Genomic DNA, 24,552 nt, shown 5'->3' with positions numbered 1-24,552 from the left:
GTAAACTGCTTAGAGAAGGCTGTAAAGCACTGTGAAGCGGTATATACAGTAAGTCTAAGTGCTATTGCTATTGCTTTCTTACCCAATGAAAGTTAACTCTGAGCGGCTGCTGTATCTTATGAATCTGGAATTAGCACGAAAGCAACAATTCTTAATGTAGGTGTTTTTTTCTTTGTCGGAGAGGCTGTGCATGAGACCACCACCCCATCTCCCGAAATAATGTGTAAAGCATGTTCTTATTCTTTTCTAGTCTAAGGTTTTGAATGGAATCTGTGATAAGACAATCAGGTCAACAACTGATCCATTGATGAGTCAGGGTGCGTGTCTCGAAGAAGTTCACTTAAACAATATCAAACCTGGGGAAGGCTTGGTAAGAATTTTTGCATTTCCTTACTTTTTTAAATTGCTCTGGGCTACTACCTCAAAGTTTATTTAAAGTAACAAAATCTAATTTATTTTCCCCAAGCAGAAAGAGAAAAAGAAAGTCAAGGTGGAGGCTATAATTGAAATCCTGCCCATTTTTATATGCATTTTGTCCACAACATGTATGCACATATGAAAAGGTGTGGACCACCATCTTGATATTTCTCTTTCTTTCTTTGTCTCGCTGTATCTCTCATACAAATAAACACACACACACACACACACACACACACACACACAGAGAGAGAGAGAGAGAGAGAGAGAGAGAGAGAGAGAGAGAGAGAGAGAGCCATGGACATTCCTATTTATTATGGTATTTAGACTGAGCAGAGAGAGAGAGAGAGCAAGCACCCGCTTAATTAGTTTGAACAATTAGTTTATATTGCAATCTGAAAAGTAAAAACTTTAATTCTTTATCTCCAGGACTAAATTTTTTCCAATAGGGAATTCCCACAAGAAATATTCTACTAGGTATATCAAGAGAACAGAGAAACATTTAAAAAAAAAGAGTTCTCTGTATTGGCCCTGAAATGTCATTATGGAGTCCCATCAAGATTTGCCATTGTTAAAAATGTGAGTATCAAGAGAGGACTGTGTTACTAATATTAAAGACTAATTATATTCAAATTGATTCTTTGTAGAGGAACATTTGAAATATTACGAACCTTTGGGTAGGTCTGTATTCTAGCTTAGAAAAACATCTTAAAAAGCTGAATTTGACAACCAGCATTTATTATCCATGTGTTTTGAAGAGTTTTCTAGGCTGTATTCAGACGAAAGCTTTTCAGCTATTCCCATGAGACACACACTTATTTTGTGACCCTCGTTTAAATACTGAGATTCTACTTAAGTCTATTTGTTTTACATATTCATCATATACGCTTATATGCTGCTTCAGTTATATGATTCAAAGTGACTTTGAGCATAACAAGCAATGCATATAGTGTGTATGATAAATCAAAATGTATCAACTTTTATAAGCAGATAAATAATTTTATGCTTATTTATTCATTCGATTACCTACGGCTGCCCAATTCCAATTATTAATAACAAAAGTTAGAAGTAAGTACTGCCAGCACAGATTCAATAAAACAATACCATCTTAACATAACATGAGAGATTCTTGAGGAAGATGGGTGATTCAGAAATGTGAAAAATCGATAGATATAACATCAAGCAACCTTAACTAAACAAAGGTTCCTCTTTATTCTCCTAAGAAATGAATTTACTTGAGATCACTTTTCCTCCTTGACTGATTTGGAAGGTCTTGGTGTTAAGTGATTTTTGTTTAGATTCTCACCCCCATAGGTGAGGATTTCTTCTTCTTTTTCTCTCCTTCAAAAGGAGATTATACTCCATTTACACAATTCAACAAGGCTGGTTTGGGCAGGCTCTAGCATGGTATTAACAGCCATGCTGTTCCTCTAAATAATTGTCTTAAAACATTTGAGGTATAACTGTGGATGAGTTGTAATTATTCTTATGCTTATTTTATCTTTCTATTCCTCAATTTAGGGAATGTACATAAAATCTACTTATGACGGTTTACATGTTGTTACTGGGACAACAGAAAATGTAAGTATTCTTAATGTCTTCATCAAAGGGAAATTAACTGTAGCTATTTGTGATAAAATTGAACCCAAGCCAAACCTTTTTAAAAAATAGTAGTTTTATTAAACATTATAATTAAAAAGATAAGAAGCTAGAAAAGGAAAAATCGAAAGTGCAGAAAAGAAAGAAAAAGAATAGAAAAGAAACAAAAATTAGGAATATATAAAGAAATTACTTTCTTCTTCATAACTCATATAGACAATTTTAGTAACTTATTTAATAACTTATTTATTTAGTAAGTTATCACCTTCTCTTTTCCCCATATTCCATCTCTTTATACACAAATCTTTAAAGCCTTGGCATTCAGTCTTGGTCAGTAAATTCCATTAAGGATTACCAGAGATAACAGCATATCTATTTTAATTTTGATCAAATAAATCAACTTTATATTTCTTCCTTTTACTTTTAACAATCTTGATATTTTTATATTCCTTCCCTTTATTTTTTAACAATTTTGATCCTTAATCCTCTCAAAAATGTCCTAGAACTTGATTTCTTTTCGTTTTTTTCCTTGTCATATCTTAGCAAATTTTTTCAAAACTGTAACATGTCTCTTTTGTAAATCCAGTATACTGTAAGAAAGTTATCCAGGTCATTCTTTTAGTTTGTTAAGACATCAGACAATTTCCTTTGTATATCCAGTGTAGTATTTTGTTACATCATTTCCATAGCCCATAATCTTTTTAAAACCCACTTTCAAATCAATCTCAATCTTATCCTTTAAAATATGTTCCTCTTCCATATCATCTTCCAAATGCAGTTCTTAAATTTGTTTTTGTGGGAAACTCACTTGGTATAGTAAATCTTGCAATGCTGAAAGTTGCTAAAATCTGAAAAGCAATATTCAAAAATGATTAAGAAAAGAAATATGTGAGCCCTATGTCCAAATCACAGTTTGGACAAAAATTGGGATCCCTCATCTCCTAGAGGTCTTGTGGTCTCCTTTCAAGACAGTATGTCTGGAATATTTGTGGACAATTCTAGGTTCTCTCCTAGTCTGGAGAAGAATCCTGAAGAACTGGTCCATTTGCCGGATATTCATTCCATTGTGGTCATCGGCTCTGCTGTTTTCAGTTTGCCATTTCTTCCCCCCAAAATGGCAAAAATGTGACAGAAAGCAAATGCTTAACTTGTTATATTTTCATTTATTTTGGTCTCATACTCTTATCATTACCTTATTGCTGACAGTGATAATTTATGCTAAATTATCATGTGCATGACTGACTCTATCTGTTCTATATCCACCTTTTGGTTCAGTTCAGTTTGTATGCAAATCAGTAAAAGTGTTTCTAAATGCTACGTGGGGTTGTACTAACTGGAATTCCCAGAATTGTTGTTGAGCAAAATGCTTAGATTGTAAATACAGGCTCAGCAAAGACGTGTTTATGTAGTGCACTGTCTTCCTTCTGAAAACACCAGCAGGATATTTAGACTGGGTATAGAAGAGTCCATATACTTCCTGCGAATCAAAGAGAGAGTTCTTAAATGTAAAGTGTCTCCAGAATTACAAAGGAAAAGCCATGGAGATATATGTAATGAGTGGGAAAACTAATTATGAGCTCCACTTTCATTTTTGCCTAGAACAGGAAGATAGTGACTCTCTTCTATACACTGTCCTGTCCCATTGACCTGCAGATATAGAATTGGATTACAGTTCCCATTCTCCCCGGCCAGTGCGGCCATTAGTCATTTGAGAATATTGTTTTGCCTCATGTCCCAAACATTTAAAAAACCTAAGCAATGCAAATGTTCAGATCTTTTCCTTACCATGCCAAACTGGCTTTTTAGATTTACTGTTATGTTTTCTGTTTGAAGGTACCCAGTGCTAGGAACCTTAGTTGGCATTCACAAGCATGTAACCTTCTTTTCTTGGGTTTCCAGATCTCTGCTGAAGAATCATGTTGCTAAGATAAGCGTCCTTTCCCTTCTTTGTAGCAGTACAATGACAGTGTCTTGCCTCTGGTAGCTTCCTGTCATTTGGTATCTGTGCAGCTGCATCTCTGACAGAGCAGCTCTTAATGCCATGGAGAGATGTGTCCGATTCCTGTCAGGTGACAGGATTTCCAACTTGTTTTTAATGACTTTTGATTTCCTGCTTTTGGTGGGAATGTTTTGACCCAAACAAAACTTTCCAGTCACTTTCCAAATGCTGGTGATGGAAGCTGAGTGGGCTTTCCTCCCCTCTTTTGTTTATTAACAAATTAATTCTCAATTCAGAAAGAGTTGTGCTTTGGATACGCAATGTCTACAGTTGTCTGTTCAGAGAGGAATGTTGTTACTAAGAAAAGGAAGTTATCTTGGAGTCTGTATGTTTCCCAACGTCTCTCCTCTCTTTCGCCAGAGCTTCCATTTATGAAAACGCAACAAGTATAGCTTTGCCTCTTAATGCTGATGTGTAACATAGGAATGCCTTAGATCAGTCAGATGACAGCGAGGATTTCTTTCCTAGTAAGATTTTCCATCTCAGGTAGCCCCCAAGGGGATTGTCTTGTCCTGCATTGCACCTGATAAGGGAACAAGGGAAATGAGCCATTTGTTTCAGCTGATTTGAGTCACACAGGTCAACTCAGGACCATTTTTCTTTCTCTATGATGTGAACTGCCAGAGAATCACTGGAACAGATTTAAAGCTGCAGAGCCATTTTAAACAAAGGCTGCCACACTGCTTTCCTTGTGCTGTAGAACTGAGCAAAATTCTCTGAATTGTCCTACTAATGTTTGCCAGCCCAGCAGAACTTTCTCCTCTTCATCCCACATCCTGATGGGGGTCTCTCTGCAGCAGACTTTAAAGGCACCTAAAGGAGTTCTGGAATGATTTTCCTCCTGTTTCTTCTGCAAAAATATTTTCCATCAACATGAGATGTTGAATGACCCGAAAGCTGCCTGCTAATAGATAATCAAACAATTCATCTCTCTTCCTAGGACAGCGGTGGCGAACCTATGGCACGTGTGCCAGAGGATGGCACTCAGAGCTCTCTGTGTGGGCACACGCACCATGCCCTGGAGATGGCAACCGTCCCTCTTCAACCAGTCGCCCGCTAACTCGCTGAGCTCCCACATGGCCAGATGCATCCCAGCATGACTGGTTTCCCTCCCCCCCCCATCCCATCCCTCCTGGCCTTGCATGGTCTCCTTTTCCTGGGCACGACCCACTGCATCGCCTCCTCAGCTGTTGGCCCTCCGTCCAGCTCAGAGGCGGCTTCTCTGAACTGCTGGTGGGACTGCGGAGCCCTAGAATGCTCCAGTTGAGGGGCCGGCAGGCTATGGCTGCGGCTGCTGAAGGACACTGTCGGCCCCCATGCACTCACTGGCCTCTATGTGTGGGGGCCAATGGTGTCAGGCAGCAGCTGCCCTGGCCCCTGCCTCGCCTTGCCTCGGGGCAATGGCAACCCCGCCCTGCTTTGCCTTGCCTCGCCTCGCCTCACCCCGCAGGACGAGTCTCTTGCCAGAGATAACCTGGATCTCCCCTAACCCTGCCCGGCCCCCACAGGCATCCCTCCCCATGAGCAACATCGAGGTGACCACGCCCACCTTGGCCACACCCACCCAGTCTGCCATGACCACAGCCATGCCCACCCAGCACTCGGCAGTAAATAAGTGGGTTTTGAGTTGCAGTTTGGGCACTCGGGCTCTAAAAGGTTCGCCATCACTGTCCTAGGATATCTGAGCTATAAAAGTTTTTAACACTTCTCCCTTTCAAGTTGTATGTTGTCGGGAATTGAGACAAGTGACTTCATTCACTCTGTTAGAGCAGACTAATTAAATTTCAGGTGTCTTACTAGAGAAGTAGAAAAGAAATCTGCAGACTGAAATGATCTTCCTCCTCTTTTTCCCTGCTCAATTGCTAGCCTTTGACTCAGTGTAAGAAAGTCCTTTTTTGCTTTTTAACAATTGACTAGTTATATATAATGACTAGTTGTAGGGGACCTGCCTTTGGAGGAGGCAGCTGTAGCTCATGCAGAAACACCGTAGACATTTCCATGTATAAAGCTTTTCTGCCAAGGGTGTACCATTTGAAAGTTTTTAAATTGGAAATTATTATTTGTTTTGTTTTGTATTTATACTATGTAGTCTCCTGCTGATCGATCTCAGAAAATCCATGCTGGTGACGAAGTGATTCAGGTGAACCGGCAGACAGTGGTAAGTCAACGAACACCGCAAAAGTGGTTCAAAAGACACCAATTAGAATCAAAATTTAGCCTGATTTACTAGCAATCATTTCAGTTGCATGCCTTCATTTTTATTCTGAACTGTTGCTTATACCTTAATGCGTTTAATAGCAAAATCAGATCTGTTAAAGAAATGTCCCAAATTACTGTGGTTAAAGAAAACCACAGGTAATTGATACTTATAAAAAAAATTACAAACATTTAGAGGAATAATATTCATCTTGAATGTGGGATGCTGAAAACTTGTTCATGGATTATTAAGTATTTTGTGAATCCTATCCCAGTGAAATGTGTAGGATCATTATTCATGGAATATTGTAAATGTTCATAAATTCAGCTTCTGGCATCTTTACAATTACAAATCATTACAATTATGATGAATAGTAGATCGTAAACTTTATAAATAAATATATTACTATTTATTAGAATTAGCATTATTATTAAGTGGAAATATTTCCACTTCAAAGAAAGGATTCTTAGTCATTCCTTTACAATTTCTCTCTGCCTTATGGAATTTTGTGCAAGCAAGAGATGTTGCCTGCCAGCCTGCAAAGTTTTGAGCAATATAATCAAGCAGTACAAACATTAAACATTATATTCTTGGCCACGTAAGCAAAAGGTGCTTTGTGCCTTTCCATTGTATCAAGGACGCACAGAGGACTTTGGAGGAACAGGAATTTGGGTGGCATATTTCCATTTTGAAATTGTGTTCGGGTTTAATTGCCTTCATTATCCTCATCGTTATTCCTCCTTTGCCCCAGAATAGGAGGAATTGTTCCCTGTTTATTATTTGCCTTCCCTAGTCTAACAGTAATCATAGTCTTTGCCCCCCAAAAAGAAAAAGAAAAATGGAGATGATATGGTTAGGGGTTAAAAAAAAATTAAAATCTACTTTTTCTTGTAAGGGGTAATTTTTTTTGCTTCTTGAAATGTCCAAATGGCTTGAAAGTTTTTAGAACTATTGGAAGTGGCCTGTTAAGAGCAAAAGACTTAGTATCTTCAGGAAAACTGGAGAATGTTCATTGGTGTAAGGCAGGGGTAGTCAACATTGGCTCTTTTATGACTCGTGGACTTCAACTCCCAGAATTCCTGAGTCAGCTGTGCTGGCTCAGGAATTCTGGGAGTTGAAGTCCACGAGTCATAAAAGAACCAAGGTTGACTACTTCTGGTATAACGCTTCATCTTTTACAGGAATTAATCATATCTATCTACTTGGGGTAATATATTATATAGACTGAATATTATTTGTTCCATAATGGTTTTTCTTCTAAAGCCATTCAACATATGACATCTAAGAGGTTTACAGAGACAATATAGCTAAGATTATTTGTCCATAATCTCAAAGGAGAAGACTGTATCCATTGAAACTTCGCACTTACACTGTTGAAAGCATGTCAAGAAAAAAACATAGCAACGGGAAACATTTTGATTTTCTTCTGGTACCCTTATTTTAAATTCATTTCTTACATTGGATTTAATTAAAAGATTTATATGCTATGTATTTAAAAGGTGGGATGGCAGCTGAAGAATCTCGTAAGGAAGCTTCGTGAGAATCCTTTGGGAGTTACTCTACTGGTAAAGAAACGCCATACAGGATCTTTTAATTTTACTCCCGCACCGCTTAAAAATCTGAGGTGGAAACCACCACTTGTACAGGTATTATGAAGTTACACAAAGTTTTTGTTTCCCCTTTCCATAAACCCTTTCTCATTTATTTATTTAGTGAATACATACATTTTGTCTCCATAATTGGTCACAGAAAATTTTAATTATAATTTGATATTATGCAAAACATCTTGGGTTTTATGAAGCTAGGATGGGATAGAAATGTTGTCATAAATATAGTTTTCATGTTGGAAAAATATATACTCTTTTCATGTTACCTTATTCCAGACTACAAAAAAAGTGATCCATTTAAACATGCAAGATAAGCACTTGATTCAGTCCTTATTGAATTGTTCTTTTTCATACCACTACTGATTGAAGTCATTTGATATCTGATGATTTTCACTTCAAAAAAACTAAAATAATACAAAACAAAAAGATATCTTCTCAGAACATGAAAAGTTAGGATGTCAGAAATTAAGATTTTTAAATTAGCTGTGATTCTTATATTCCAGTTTCCTGTATGCAGTTTTTGGGTTTGGGTTTTTGATCTTTTAATTACTAGCATTTGACCCAGTGATCTTTCATCTACATACATTCCTGCAGGAAGGATTGTCCAGCATAAGACATTTTTGAATCACTTATATCTTTCTTCCCTTATTTCCTTTGGAACTACTTCTTAAAATGTTCCAACTTTGATCTCAGAAAAAAAAAGGGAAAAAAAGGAGTCAACTCTAATGATAGCATACCTAAAGATGTATACTTACTTGGTTGTTATAGATTATAATGGGATGAGGAAATGAAGCAGTCTCTGAGGTTGAAACATTTCAGGACAACATTAGTTCATAACAGAATTTTTCAGTTAAGCTAAGAAAATGATTTATGACACATGTTTTTTAAAAAATCACACTATAAAAACACAGTATAGTAAATACAAATCAACCCAGCCAAATTAGCTCAAAACCCAGTAAATAGATATTAATTCTAAGATAGATAAGACAAAACAGTACATTAAAACAATTCCCTGGGATAGGATGAAGTATTTATTTACTTAATGTGATTGTCCATTTCAAACAAATCTGTGTGGCTAATAACAATTTAAAAAACAGCAAGAAAACCAACAAAACATACAAAATAGATAGTCAGCAGATGAGATAAAATAATAACAAAACCCACCCACCAATACACATTTAACATATATATTTAAATAAAAATAATTCATGGGATCCGACAGACATTCTGATCAAAACACCTGGAAACATAGCCATGCCCTCAGGCCAATAGGGTTAGGCCAATCTGATATATATCTATAGTAATTTGAAACAGATGTTAACTTAGAACTGTCAGCTAAGTAAAATTAGGATAGAAGAGCCAAATCTCAACCTAACTGCTTTTTTTTTTTAAAGCAGTGTGGTTTAAATACCTTAAAAACATTACATTTCTACAGAAATAGAGAAAGAAGAGATGATGATTTACCAATTTGCAGGTTAGGTCATTAAAGAGCTAGAATTTGAAAACCTTGACTTTGGAAGGAGGAACTGAAAGAAGAGGAATATAAAGAACAAATTGCATTATGGGAAATAAGGCCAGACAAATCTAGAGAGTTTATGATCAAAGGGCTCCAAAGACAAAACTTTGGTCATTTAAACTAGGCTTTGTCTCTAATAGAGAGCCAGTGAAAAGGCCTGCAATATATACTGAGATATATTAGGAAGTCTGTAAGTGTGTGCTTATAAATAAATAATATCAAAAACTAAAATCGGTACATCGTAAAAACTGTATTTATCCAAATAGTTTTACAGCCAAAAGTTTTTTTTTAAAAAAAATTGAAATTAATTTGTGAAAGCTCCTTTTATAGTAATTGCACAAAACAAATAAAAGAATAAGGAAGAATATTTTTTTTTACCCTCAACTCCCAGAACCTTCTTAACTGGGGTGGATATCTAAAAGACTATTTGAGCTGAATTGTTTATACTCTGGAAAAATTGAATTCAGGAAATAACCATAGATAATTGCATAGTAGAAAAATTGTGACCAAATATTGCATTTGTCAAAGATTAATCTTTATAGCCTATCTGAATTATGCTGTTGTGCTGAATTATGCTGTTTCCCCTTGAAGTGCCAATTGCTGGTATTAGCAAAATTGGAGGCATTGTGAAACCTGGGAGGGAAAAAGGGTGTGGAAGATACGGGGATTAAAATCTTTTCAAAGAGAATTTCTTTGGGGTCTAAGCAGATAATGGCAAGGGAAGGGGGAATTCAATATTTCTAACAAAGAATCCACCAAGGGAAATAGTGCATCTTATATGAATTGAAATAAAGTACTGTATTTTCCGGCATATAAGACAACTCAGCGTATAAGATGACCCCTGACTTCGGAGAAGATTTGCATGGTTTAGAAAGTCGTCATATACGCCAGAAAATACGGTATCTTGTTTTCTTGTACAATATTAATTCATGCTATAAGTAGAATGAAATCTATACTTTTCTGCAAGTTATTTAGGATCTGAACCATATGTAGAAGCAACACTTAGAATCTAACTGAATCACCCTGTGAGACTAATCACTTAAATGCTTGATGAGATTTGGAGAGAGATCATATTGGGAAAATGGCTTCCATCTTGATGAACAATCTTAAACCACCTACAGACAGCATCTGTCTCTAGCAGGGTAGAACGACAAGAGCTTCTGCTTAATTCTTAATTTGTGCCTATTTTTTTTTTAGCAATTCTGTATAAAACAATAGTTCTTAAAGCTGCTTCTGAATTTGTGTTTGGCTTAAAGGTGTTGGTCAAACCTAAGTCCAATATGACAGAATACAAAAAATGTAAGGCACCTCTGTGTAGTGTTTATTTTTAAAATATTGTGCATGTCCTTATTGTCAACAATCCTAGGTAGTTAGCATGTGATAAAAGTCCAAAGATATGATTTTATCCTAAATTAAGGTATTTAAAGAGATAATTGTTTCCAGTTTCCAATGGATCAGATAAAATTAGGGAATGAAGAATAATGTGAGCATATAGTAGAGGAACTGGCCTGACTGCATTTTGTAGTTTTAAAGTTACTTAAGAACTATTGTATCTTCTCACTGTAGACCAGCCTACACCCAGCTACAGCTCAGTCATCGGAAAACACCAAGGAGACATCACTGAAGAAAGAGAAACCAGCCATTCTGGATCTTTACATACCTCCACCGCCAGCTGTTCCCTACGCACCCCGGTATGCCAGCAGCTACATATTACTTAAAAAGAGCCGCTCATTATTATCTGGCTATTTGCATTCATTCCCCAGATGAATTACTTAGTCGTAATCAGGATTTACTTGGTGTTTCACACATATCTGAGCTCTTAAATGTACGGCGGTGTTATTTTCTGAAAATGTCACTAGAATCATATAGCACAGTTTTGTCCTAAAAAGGAAGTTCTTAAAAAAAAATCTTAAATAGAAGTGTATCATTTAGTTAGGGGTGGTGCTTGGTTACACTCTTAAATTTTGTCCATTATGTATCTCTGCTTCCTAAAAAGTTCATATCTAGCCAACAGACATTTTTATTTCTCTTTTCTAAATGGTTGTGCCTCTAAAGCAGACATGTCAAACTCGCGACGTCACCGCGCAACGTATCGGTGCTTTTTCGCCGTTGCCGGCAATGGGGTGGGCGCGGCTCTGGTATGATGAAACCGTCCCGCTGGCCAGCAGTTTGACACCCCTGCTCTAAAGCTTTTGAATCTAAGTTGGTCTGCTAAAATAACTTTAAGCAGCTGAAATGACTTAAGTTGTCTCATCAAGGCTCAAAGGATGTGAGCATTTTCAGTGCCCTGATTGCAGTAGATTTAGTGGAGGCCACATTTATTTATACTCAAATAAAAAAAGCATGTGCAAATAAAAAGAGATGCCAATGTCTGTGCATCTCTTCTCTTGTAAATGTTTTAAATAGTTGATGTTTAATTTAGAGCTAGCTTTGGTTTTGCTTTTCAAATGAAGAACAAAGCAGGAAGGGCATTCTTCGGGCATGTCAGAAAGCCAAGAGGTGAGCATGACTGCAGAAGAGATAGTGTAGTGGAATGTGTAAATGACCTTGAGGAACAAGGGGGGAAAAGTCTTGCCTAGGAAATAATCAAACTAGAGAGGGAGGAACCCACAGTGGCTTAATAGTCAGAGAAAGAAACTTAGGAAGGACCCAGTCTAATGGACCGAACAGTTAAAAGTGGCAATGGGTAGTTTGTACTTTCCGACTTGCTGGATTCTGTTAATGTAACTTTACAATAAAGTAGAATTAGATGATCAGGTTTACTGGGAAAACTGTCAGAAGATCCCAGTTCTACTCTGGGATCACACAGGTGTGCCTGTCATCTTGACTCATTGATCCACCCGCCTCCCAGATGCCTCTGAGATACAGAATGCTGTATGTTAAGACTGAATTAGGAGCCAAAATAGCCATGCCAAAATCACTAAAAGTGCAAAGGGACAATTGTCTTCTGACGTTAGTCTGGAGACTTGCATTAAGCACAACACTTGCAAAATGATAAATCTTTTGCTTTGGAGAAAAAACCTACATGTCGACCGTTCCATTCAGATTCTGCTTTTCAAAGATTTGTCAAATACATTTCTGTCATATGAGTGGGAGGGTGAGAGGTTTAGTTCAATCGTTTATGTCCCCAGAAGCAAATTACTCAAGTATTGTTTTACTCTGCGTATGGATATTCTCACCTGAATATTCAGCAATAACTTAATAAATAAATCTTACGGAATAGTTCGATGACATCTCTAAATGATTTGTTGGAACTGCTTCATTCTTTCCAGCTTTTGTTAACAAATCATTCTGTCTTTCCTTTTCAACTTTTTATTTATTACTTGAATTTGCTAGCTTGGGATATCATTTTAATTGGTTTTGAATACTGTTTTTTCCATGTTGTAAAAAGAAAATGTAAGCCACCTTGAAGACACTGATGGAAAAGTACACAGCATTTCTTCATATAAAAAGAATAATTTTTTATTATTATTATTATTATTATTAAAATCCTTGTAATAACTGACAGGAGTACTTACCAGTAATTCCCTTGGTTTTTTTTAAAAAAATCTTATATCACATTAATAGAACACCAAAGAAAGGTAAAAATTGAGTTCTTCTGCTCTATACATTAGGAAATGATACATAGATTCCCATTGTGTAATTTATTGAAAAATTATGAGTCAGGTCTCTTGCATGATTTATTGAGTTGCCGCCAATATTAAAGAAGAACAATTGAATTGCAGAATACTTAGGCCATTCTTCTGATCACAGAGATTTATTCAGCCGCCAGTCTGAGTACTATGTGATAATATCTTGAGTTATCTTTAAACATGCTGTTGCTTGCACCATAAAAGCTAGGGACTTTGTAAAGAAAACTGAAAAGAAGAAAATGTAATTCTGGGGCTGTCCCACATTTTCTACTCTTTCCTGCAACCTGCAAAATTCGAGCATGCATACGGACTACTTTGGGTTTTCTTTCTTTGTTTACTCTTGCCTTACTTTGTTTACTCTTTTCAGTCTCTCTCAGGTGGCCACTGAATAGTGTTAGAATTGTTCAGGGTTCAGGGTTGCAAGCCCTTTGTTCATGTTGCTTATTGAATGTAATATCTTTTCAGGGACGAGAAAGGCAACTTCGTTTATGGAGGAGGCAATAAACCCAAACAGCCTCTCCCTGGTTCTAAAGGTGCAGAATCCCCCAATTCTTTCCTTGATCAGGAATGTAGAAGACGGTTTACTCTGATAGAGTCTGATCCATTGCCTGCCTATCCCAGGGAAGTAAATATTCCACTAGCAAAGATGAGGGAGAAAACTCCATCTTACGGTGAGAAAACTCTGAATCTATATTGGGTTTTTCTTCCGAGAGTTAACCCCCACCTTTTTTTTTCTTTAAGTCTTTAAAAATTCTTCCTTTTCAGAGAGAATCTATAACTGGTGGAAATATTCTTACGTAAAGTACTTAAAATATTTTTAAAATATAAATTCTGGCATATCTGTGGTTTATAACTTTTCATTTACAATCTTCTGTTCCCGTTGAACCTGTTAAGCTGTTTCTGAGTAGGCAGACCTGCAGAATCCTGTGTTGCTGAAATTTAACCCAGAGAATTAGTTCCATTCTCACCCTCTGCCAAAGAGACAAAAGTAGAGGATCAGTTAAGGTGGTCCATCCCAGGTGTCTGGATCCTTTAATATTTGAGGGTTGGCAGTCAGTGGTGCACACAAGTCCAGGAAGCTAGAGTGGATGAGTGCCTTACCAAGCAATTGTGAGACACAGAACAACCGCAGGGAGATATACACTCATGATGGCAGAAGGTGAAGAATGAAAACAAGTGCATGACCATGCTTAGGCCTAGTCCAGTGATGGCGAACTTTTAGAGACTGAGTGCCCAAACTGCAGCCCAAAACCCACTTATGCATCGTCAAGTGCCGGGTGAGTGTGGCCCATTGGGTGGGCGTGGCCCATTGGGTGGGCATGGCTGCGGTGGTAATGGCAGACTGGATGGGACTAAAAAGTTCAATCAATCAATTCCAACTTTGCAACTTTTTTTCGCGCGAGAAGTTGAAATTGTCTGATTGAACCTTTTTTTTTTTTGCACACGGAGGCGGCGGCCTAAAGCGAAAAGGTTTTATAAAGCCCAGCTGAAGGCCTAGGACTGGGGCAACGGCACGCATGCCTACAGAGAGGGCTCTGAGTGCCACCTCTGGCACCCGTGCCATAGGTTCGCCATCACTGGTCTAGTCAGTGGTGATAAGAGTGGCGAAACAATCACAACTTCTTCACATTTACTGCATGCATAGAAACTCATCCAATGTTTAAAGTTGTCTTCTCACAAGAATTGCCATTACACAGATCGCATTGAGGAGAGTATATATAGCTCAGGGTTCAAGGCATCAAGGCAAAAATTCCCCCTTTCACACTGATGATGTTACTTAGCCTGGTAATTAAATGGCTGCAAGAAAACAACCAAGCTGAAAAAGTACCAAGAACCTATAGATCACATAACTTAATAATGTCTATGGTTTTTAGGAAAGCCTCGCCCACTGTCTATGCCTGCTGATGGAAATTGGCTGGGAGCTGTAGAATCTTTCTCTAAGCCGCGAGCAGCGGGGAGAAAAGGTGAGGAACTTGTTGACATTCAGTTCCTTTTCCTAATAAAAATGTCTGTTCATGGTCCACATTGCAGTTTGATGTTAGATTTCCACCTGTGCATTTGCCAAGCAGAAAGGAACATGTGTCATTTTTTTTTTTAATCAGATAGCCTCCCTGGGGTCAGCAAACTAGTCGTTCTTTTGGCAAATGTCAAAGCAACATTTCACTCTTAGTTTATATTATGTTAATCTAATAGAGAGGTGCTTTCGATGATACTGTATACTCCAGATATTAATGTAATAACCTGTTATTATATTGAGAGTAAAAGTGCACAATCCTGGCTACTGTGGCTCCTGAAGGGCCTGGGTGTATGTATCAGACATCTCTGGAAATGCTTACCAAATTGTAATTTTTAATATGATAGCTTGAGGAAATTATGAAATGCTTGATTGGAGAATAATCACATCAAAACCCATATTTAACTTTAATGAAGCATAAATGAAATCACAATATAGTTTGATGTCACCCATATTGGGGCCCTTAGCCTAGCAGAAATTGTGCACTTCTGCACAAATGCTAGTTTTAATGTCTCATTTGAGATGAATACTGAGTTGGGAAACTCCATTGTTGCTAAAGTACTGTTTAAAATGCTCGCAGCTAGCAATTCTTAAGTACTGATCCAAAATAGTAAAATATCTGTTTCCTAGAGCTTGTCAGAGCATTGATGTTTGCAAGGGATGTGTGTATATATTTGTGTGTGTCAGATCCAAATCATGCACCATGATACAGAAAGTGTGACTTGCATGCTTGCAGCAAACATTAGGATCATGACATCACTGTATCTGTGTCAGATTTTGAAGCAATCTCAGTTTGCTGTGGACATCTGTGTTTCAGAAGCTTGTTTAGAAGGAAAAGACATGGAGATAGCATTAGTAGAAACTGAGAGTTCCAAAAGAAAGAATGAGGAATTAAACAATTCCCTTGCAATTTGTGTGTTTCAATTTGTCCCTTACTAAGTTTATTTTCTTTCCTAGAGGAAACAACAAAGGGGTTTTAAGAATGAATGTATTTAGACTTGGATATATACTTATATGCATATATACCATTTCACAGTGCTCTACAGACCTCTAAGCAGTTTACAGAGTCAGCACATTGCCCCCTACAATCTGGATCCTCATTTTACCAACCTCGGAACTCCTGGAGTGAGCAGTCAGTTGCAATACTGCATTCTAACCACTGCGCCACCATTATATTTATGTACAGTTTATTAATTCCTAAAGTAGAAACTTTACCCATTAACTTAAATTCGGGCTGGTGCTGGTGCATGGTGATTAAGGTTCAGGTTGTAGTGGATTACGAAAAAGAATGTTAGTATTAAAAAAAATGTGGAGCCAGTTGAGATTATATTCCGCTTGCACAACAGAGAAAATCATAACGTTAAAAGCTGCTTAATCTTTGCCAGAGTTTTTGAACGTGAACTTTTCTAAGACTTTTCTGCTTGTTTTTTCCCAGCTGAAAATGCCCTCTGCCGATACTTCAGCAATGAAAGAATCCCACCCATTATTGAAGAAAACCCCTCTTTGCAGCCTCCGTTTCCCAGACCAGTGGCGGAGAAACAGTTAGTAAAAGGTGCTGACTACATCAGGGGAAGCAAGTGTTTTGTTAATGTGGATCTCCATAACAGCGCAACCATCCCTTTCCAGGAGGATGGTGCTAAAAGGCCACCTGTGACTACATCCACAAAATCTTCCTCCACAGAACCCTCTTTGCTGGTTAGCTGGATCACAAGGTTGAGATTATTGACTCATTGAGTGGATTGGATGGAAAGAGGCTGAATGTCTCACCAAGTGCCTTCTTTTATTCTCCAGTCAGAGGGATCTTTATTTCCTAAAGAGTTATTTAGTGACTATGTCTTTTATCCCCCGCTCCCTTCAGAGAATCGTTCTGCTCCCCCCCCCCCGCCCCAGTATTGCTATTTCAGATTCACTGGAGCTGTGGAAGAGGACAGGGAATTAATGGAGGAGATCTCAAGGTGTTTTTTTTTTTACACCTGTCTATGAAGAGAAAGCAGTCCAACTTCAGGAGTCTCTGCTAATGTGAAATCAGTGGATTCTAGGCAGATTCTTTGGCCTTTCATTTGCTAATATGCTATGTAGCTACTCGGATGTAGAGGCTTTATAGCACTGAGAGAAAAAACCCCAAGCTACAATTCTGACCAAGGAAGAGGAAAGAGAAGGTGTGTCATTCTGCTTCGAAACTATGCAACTTACAAGTGCCTGCGGAAAATACAGCTCTAAGGAAAGAGAAGGCTTTTTTTTTCTTCAGTTGTTGTGGTCCACCACAAATATCGCTATTTTGGGTACAATCCCAATTATTAAAACTTCAGTGCCGTTGAGTTATCCTTGCCTTAACTGCTGCAATCTTGATCCCCTTGTCATAGATTGGCAACACATGCCACGGATATGCCTTTTTAGTGACAATGGAAAAAACTAAAGGAGTATATCTTCCTTGTGGGGAAAAAAAAATGAGACTGAATAGCTGTTAACCAAAGTGGTGTATGTTTTTTTTTTTTAAAAAAAAAACCCCACCCTTCAGACTTTAGGAGCAACATGGTGGGTCAAGGTTGAACCGGTTTGATCTTGTTTGTGTTATAAAGACTGAGTTCTGATAAATGACAATGTTGTTAAAACAATTTGCTATGTTAAAACACTGGTAGAAAAAAATGTGTCTGTCCCAGTTATTTCCATAGCATTGGGTTGGAATGGAAACCATTTATGGAAGGAAGTATTTGCAAAACCACTAAGAATGTGTTGTTGTTTTTTATGTAGAAAAACGGTATTCGTATAGTTTCACAAAGACCATTAATTTTTAAAATAAGTTAAACATGAAAGTGTGCTGTATTTTTCTCTTAAAGTTTATTTATTGGGATTTAGAGGTTAATCTGTTTTTGGTCCCTTAATTATGATTACCAATGAGTAAGAACCTATTGTTAACCTTATCTCACTTAATTAACTCATTTAGATGATTTCAGGACAGCTGTGAAGATGTCATTGTTATTAGATTTGTCATGGTCTTTTACTAAAAAAAAAACAACAAAAAAACTTTGGGGGTATACTGCCGGTATTTGCAATGAAAAAGAAAAAGATAGAAAAATCTACCCTTTTCTTTTTCATTGCAAATACCGATATACATTGCTTTCAGATATTGGATTGACTTCCACAGGTTGTACTGAGTAGTTCATAACAAATCTATCAACTAAAATTGTTAGTTTTGAAACTAATAAGACTTTTTTTTTCTTACATTTGGAAAATAGGCCTTATATTATCTATGAAGTCAAAACAATTTAGATTCTGTTCAGACTGATAAATGGAGCTGGTGGACAAGAGTCAAAACTGAGACAGCAATATTTCTTTCATATCCAACCTGATAGTGGTATCAGTTCAGTAAACTCCAGTAATGCTGGTGTCATCTAGCCTTATTTTGTTTGTTTTCCCATCATATCAAAAGTATTTACAGGTAGTCAGTCCTCAACTTACAACAGTTCATTTAGTGATCATTCAAAGTCATAAAATGGGCCTGGAAAAAATGGCTTATGACCCTGCTTCACACTTAGACCATTGTAGTATTCCCATGGTCACATGATCAAAATTCAGACATTATGATGGTCACAGCATCCTGGGATCATATGATTACCTATTATAAGCTTCTGACAAGCAAAATCAGTGGGGAAGCCAGATTCACTTAACAGTTGCATTACTAATTTAACAACTACAGTGATTCATTTAAAAACTGTGGCAAGAAAAGTCATAAAATGGCACCAAATGCACTTAACAAATGTTTCATTTAAAAACAGAAATGTTGGGCTCAATTTGAGGACTACCTGTATTCTACTTTTATAAAGGGAAAGACACTTCCTCCACACACCTTTCCCCCAAAACTCAAATGGAATTGATTTTCAGAACTGTCTATAAAGGTTTGTATAAGTCTACCTCAGAGAATCCTCATAAAATTTAAACAGTTCAAATATAACGATAGAGGAGGATGTTTCTAGGACTAGCAAGTTATCTTGGGAGTTTCAACAAGTTGGACGAGGGACATAACATGCTTTTGATATATCTGTTTAATCAAGCTGATAATTTCTCGGCAAGTTCAGGCAGAAACCACTGCTGTGGCAAAAGAAGGAATCCTATTTCTTAAAATCTTTTCCAGTTTAGCTAGCAAGTAATGGAAGGTACATACCGAAAATAATAAGAGAGAAAAAGTTGACTATGCTACTGATTGTGAATCAAAAAGTTCTGAGTTCAGATGACTTACAAACAAATGTGTACTCCTGATTGAATTCCCACTTAGCATTTGCCTTCCCTCTGCAAGAGGGGGGTGGTAATGCTGGACATGCTTACATTGAATGAAGATTTGTCTTTTTTATTTGTAAATAGACCGATGAGGCATGGCGGAGTTTAATCCTGATTTTATTATTTTTAGATGAAAAGCTCTGAAAAAGCATTCAAAGGTTATTCTGAGGGGAGGCATGGAGAATTATTATGGAGATGTTTGCATGCCTCAAGCAGTGCTTTTCCTTTGGTGGAGTATAGAATGCCGGTTTAAAACAGCGCAAAACACAAGTCTATTCCTCACCATTCGCTCTTTGGGGCCACTGATTAATGTACAGGCAGTCCTTGATTTATTTAATGACCATTTGAAGTTACAGTGGCACTGAAAAAAGTGACATGATTTTTCACACAACTGTTGCAGTGTCCTATGGTCATGTGATCACCTTTTATGACCTGACAAGCAAGAGATGGTGGGGAAGGCAGATTCACTTAACAACCGTGTTACTAACATCAGCAATGATTCACTTAACAACGGTGGGAAGAAAGGCTGTAAAATGGAGCAAAACTCATCTGTCTTGCTTAGCAGTAGAAATGTTGGGCTCAGTTGTGGTCATAAGTCAAGGACTACCTGCATTTATAGTAATGGATTGTAATTGATAGATAGTGGTTAAAAGAATTTGGTATGTTACTCTAGAGACAAGACTAAGAGAAGAGAATATAACAGCCTCTGAATATCTGAAATGCTGTTATACAAAGGAGGGAGTGGACTATTTGGTTGCCCTAAAGGGCAAGGCTAAAAGCAACGGGAAGAAATAGAATCAGCATAGATATGGGAAATTTCTTGTTGGTAAATGCTGTCAACTAATGGTGTAACATATTCATGAAGTGGTATGTTATTGAAAATTTAACTGGAGGCTTCAAGCAGAGTCTGGAGAGCCATCTATTGGAATTGCTCTAGAAAAAACTGGCATTAAATTGGACTTGATTAAGAGTTTCAAACTTTCAGGCCCTGAAACCTCCCAATTTTTTTTAAAGAAATTTCTTGGAACCCCTGGTAACGGGCCAAAGTTCATTAATTTCTCATGAAATATCATCTTTCCACAGAAGCACAGTTGGAGATCTCTGGAACTAGATGATCTCTGAGATAATCTTGGAACTATGTTTGTATGAATTCAGTGCCTGTAATAGTTCTTTCCTCTAGGGTATATTTCAAGGATCTCTTAACAGAATCTTTAGAAATAGATACCACCACTATAGAAGGCAGGAGCCAATTTGCAAATGCCAATTTGTATTTCTTACACTTTAGAAAATACAGAAAGCAAAACAATTGTCCCATCCAGGCCAAGTGCATTTTAATTCTTTGCATCAATGAATAGAAGAAAAAGTACCTGCTCACAATTACCCATTGCAAAGAATATTTGCACCTGGAAAGTGATGAGATACAGTAGGAGTTCTTGCAGATCTAGGGTATAATACAGTTTTTTATATTTCATCCATACAGCAAATATACCAGCAAAATTTATCGCATTGCTGCCTGTGTAGAACGGGTGTCAAACTACCGGCTGTGGGCTGGATGCATCATGGCGAAACCACACCCACCCCATTGCCGGCAATGGAAAAAAAGTCACAATATGTTGCAACACGTCACATGACATTGTGAGTTTGACACCCCTGGTATAGAAGTATAATCATGCATGTTTATAGAGATTCTCAGTCATCCAGATCATGGTTGTCCTAAAGCTGCTTTTTGAGAAGGCAACTGAACTTTTGTTTTTCCTTGAAGATATTCCTTGAAGACTGAAGAAGCTTCTTGGATGAGAAGTGAAATGTCTTCAAGGAAAAAGACCAAGCCCAGTTGATTATACCCAAGCACCTTTGGATATAATCATGCAAGTAGTAAGTAAGGTTCAACTGTTTTTGGCCCTAAGCGTTTATGTGCTTCCTTGTACATATTAATAAGGGAGCAGTTCCTCAATGCTAGAGTTGCACAATGGGAAGTAGGGCAAATCATGTGAGTGAACGTGGGCTTTTAAGGCTTTCTCAGTTGGTCAGAACCTGCCTACACACTGGGGTGCCAATATTGGTATTAGCCATAAAATTAGTCTTTCTGTATGCAATTGCTGTAATTTGCAAGGTATGTGCAGTTCTGTGGCACTAATTCTGTAGTTACAGAGGAGGCCATAGCTTTACTGCAGAAAAAGTTAACTTGATGAGAAATGGAAGCCAATGAATTTTTGTAGCTCTAATACAAGAATTTAAAAAAAAAAGTTTGCCAGCCTCCTTTATAATTAACTGTACACGCCTGCCTGGGATATGATAGCTGACCCCAATTTCATAGTCCTCAGTTCGTTTAGAATTCAAAATCAGCCTGTACTGAAAAAAGCAATATTACTTCTAATTTTGCTGAAGTCAGTCATAAATCTAGCCTGCTAAGAAATCTGCATCCGAAGAAATTGACTATTTTGGGATCAGCAAAAAAATGTTCAAACAGATACCAACAGTTTTACTGTAAGTGGGTGTATTGAAACCACTCTTGTTATTCTAAACTTTGTCTAAGTTTTCACACTTAAATTTAAATCAGTTCATCACAGTATAAGCAGGTTTTACTCTGCAATTCCCAGGCAACTCCAAAATCTGCTCCCAGAAAAGATTGCCCTAGGAAAGGAAATCTTCACTTTCCAGAACCTTATGAAATAGGACTGAAAGCCATCTCCTTCCAATTCTTTGTTCATCATGTAATTGTCATTACTTAAGAGAACTCTTGTTTTAATTCAACCTGGAACACTGGAGGTTGTCTAGAATGGTGTAGGGTTTCCTGCCTGAACAGGGGGTTGGACTCGATGACCTCCAAGATAGGGTATTTAGTGCAGTATTTAATTTTATGGCGATCCCCACTTTTAAACATGGAAAGGGTGCTTCTAGCTCTCGTACCTGACCAATAAAAAGTAGATGAAAGTTCTTGAATTCTGAAAAATCCTAAATAACATTTCCACTCAAGGCATGGAGCTCTAATGACCTTGCTGCTTCCTTTGCCTGAAGTACATTATACCAAAGAAGCAACATATATTCTATATATTATAAGTTAAAATATATATGTGGGAAATAGAGCAAATTTCCTAATTTGACTTCGTTTGTATAGAATGCACATATTATGGATACAGATTTTATGGCACAAGGATGTCCATATCCTAAGAGGAGACACTGAATAGGAATAAATTATGTAGATATATATATTGCCAGCTAAAATAAATATGGTGGGAACTGACCTAATGGGAAGACAGGAACTATTAAACTATGCATAAGAAAAGTGGAAGATGCATTGACTTTTAATGGCTATAGAAAAGCTCATCACAGAAACAACGTAAAAGTTAGTAATTTACATAAGCATCCTCAATCATAGAAATAAATTAACATTTTGTTTTCTCTTAGAGGTTTTTAATCAACATTTGTAGAATATCTGGGGGGGGGAACAGTCTGGATGTTCTGCCAAATGAGGATGGTAAAAACTGAGTTTTCCTATTGTAAACATTTTATTCCATTGGGTTTTTTCTTTTTTAAAAAATCTGAACATTTATAATAAAAATGTCCAGAAGACGCAGAACATGCTCTGCTAATTGGTTTCAAAAGCAGCTTTAGGGCTACGCTTGTTTGAACCTTTCATGGAAACGCTAAGTTTCATAAAATCAGAAGGGATCGTAGAGGTCTTCCAATCCAGCATCCTGTCCAGTATAAAAATTGACATATCCTAGACGAGTAGCTCTCCAATATTTTCTTGAAAACCTCCAGCGATGGAACATTCACAACTTCAAAGGGCAAGCTGCTCCACTATTTAATAGCTCTAACAGCCAACAATTCCTCCTATTTTAAGTTTGGGCCTTCCCAAAGCATCCATCAGCTGGTTCAATTGTTACCCTTGAGTGCTATGTGGAATACAGCCATGCCCTTTGCTCTGTGACACCCCTTCATATATTGGAACATTGCTATCATGGTTTCCTTTAGCCTACTCTTCTTTAGCCTAAACCAGGGGTCTTCAAATGTGACCCTTTTATGACTTGCGGACTTCAACTCCCAGAATTCCTGAGCCAGCATACCTGGCTGAGGAATTCTGGGAGTTGAAGTCCACAAGTCATAAAAGGGCCACGTTTGAAGACCCCTGGCCTAAACATATAAAATTCCTTTAACCTCTCTTCACAGGATTTAACTTTCAAGCCCCTCACTATCTTTGTCCATTTTCTCTGCATTCTTTCCAGTTCCTCAACATCTTTCTTGTATTGTGGCAACAGAAAAGAATACAATATTCCAGATGTGGTCTGACCAATGCAGCATTAGAGCAATGCTATCATTTCTGTTGTTCTTTTTATACTATTCCTCACTGCAGTCCAAAATTACATTGGCTCTTTTTGCAGCTGTAGCAAATTGCCAGCTTCCCCTTAAACTACAGGTTTTTTTTTTTTTTTTACAAGGGCACCCTGATTCATTTAGCAAGTATTACTGCTGAGTCATATACCACATGCCTTGTACTTGGGCATCTGGTTTTTCCCGCCAAATTGCAGAATCATAAGATTCCTTGCCATGAACTTTGTTGGATGGGGCAACTAAGTGTCTTGAGATGATGCTGAATTTTGAGCTTTTTAAACTGTTAGCAATGCACCCACCTTGGCTTTGTGTCTACTGCAATGTTATGAGCACCCTTTCTATTCCCTCATCTAAGTTATTTATGAAGATGTTTTAAAGTTCTGGGCCTAGAACAGAATCCTAAGATACTCCAGTGTATATTTCCCACTACATGGTCATAGACCTATTAAGAACCACGTGTTGCCTACAATTGTTTAGCCAACCACAAATCCATCTGGTAGTAGAGCCAACCATTCCATATTGATCAAGTTTATTAAGATGGAGTCTACAGTCTCTTTTAACAGATGCCTTACTGAAGTCTAAGTACAGTACAACTACAACATTCTCTTGGTCCGCTAATTTAGTCACATTATGAAAGAGACCAATACATTTGTCTGGTACAGCCTGTTTTTAATAAATCCATGTTAATCCAAGTAATGGCTTTATTCATTTCTAAATGTTTGCAAACCCACTGCTTGATTATCTTTTCTAGAATTATCCAAGATATCATTTCCCCCATTTGGAACAATATTTCTCTTCTCCAGTCTTCTGGCACTTACCCTGTGCTCTTGATTTCTTCATTTCTCTCAGTGGCTCTAAAACAAAAGGCAGCAGTTCTTTTACCACCATGGGCTCCATCTAGTACAAGAGATTTAAATTACTCCAAAGCAGCTAGGTGTTCTATTGCCAATTCCCTACCTTT

General features: G+C 37.5%; 1 protein-coding gene across 1 annotated transcript in view; it reads left to right on the top strand.

Moving 5' to 3' along the window:
• Positions 1-18,372, top strand: part of CNKSR3 (CNKSR family member 3) — an 81,655-nt gene extending 63,283 nt beyond the window's left edge. The window contains exons 6-13 of the mRNA XM_039358258.1: positions 251-370; positions 1,939-1,998; positions 6,105-6,173; positions 7,712-7,858; positions 10,902-11,026; positions 13,433-13,638; positions 14,842-14,931; positions 16,417-18,372. Coding sequence (XP_039214192.1) covers positions 251-370; positions 1,939-1,998; positions 6,105-6,173; positions 7,712-7,858; positions 10,902-11,026; positions 13,433-13,638; positions 14,842-14,931; positions 16,417-16,715 — 1,116 coding nt within the window. The 3' untranslated portion in view covers positions 16,716-18,372. The remainder of the gene's footprint in view (positions 1-250; positions 371-1,938; positions 1,999-6,104; positions 6,174-7,711; positions 7,859-10,901; positions 11,027-13,432; positions 13,639-14,841; positions 14,932-16,416) is intronic.
• Positions 18,373-24,552: the final 6,180 nt, after the last annotated feature.

The sequence above is a fragment of the Crotalus tigris genome, unplaced genomic scaffold (genome assembly GCF_016545835.1).
Source record: "Crotalus tigris isolate CLP2741 ecotype Arizona unplaced genomic scaffold, ASM1654583v1 scf7180000019007.31208882:3723066, whole genome shotgun sequence".
NCBI lineage: Eukaryota > Metazoa > Chordata > Lepidosauria > Squamata > Viperidae > Crotalus > Crotalus tigris.
The sequence above is the reverse complement of the archived record's forward strand: the minus strand, read 5'-3'. Positions and strand labels throughout refer to the sequence as shown.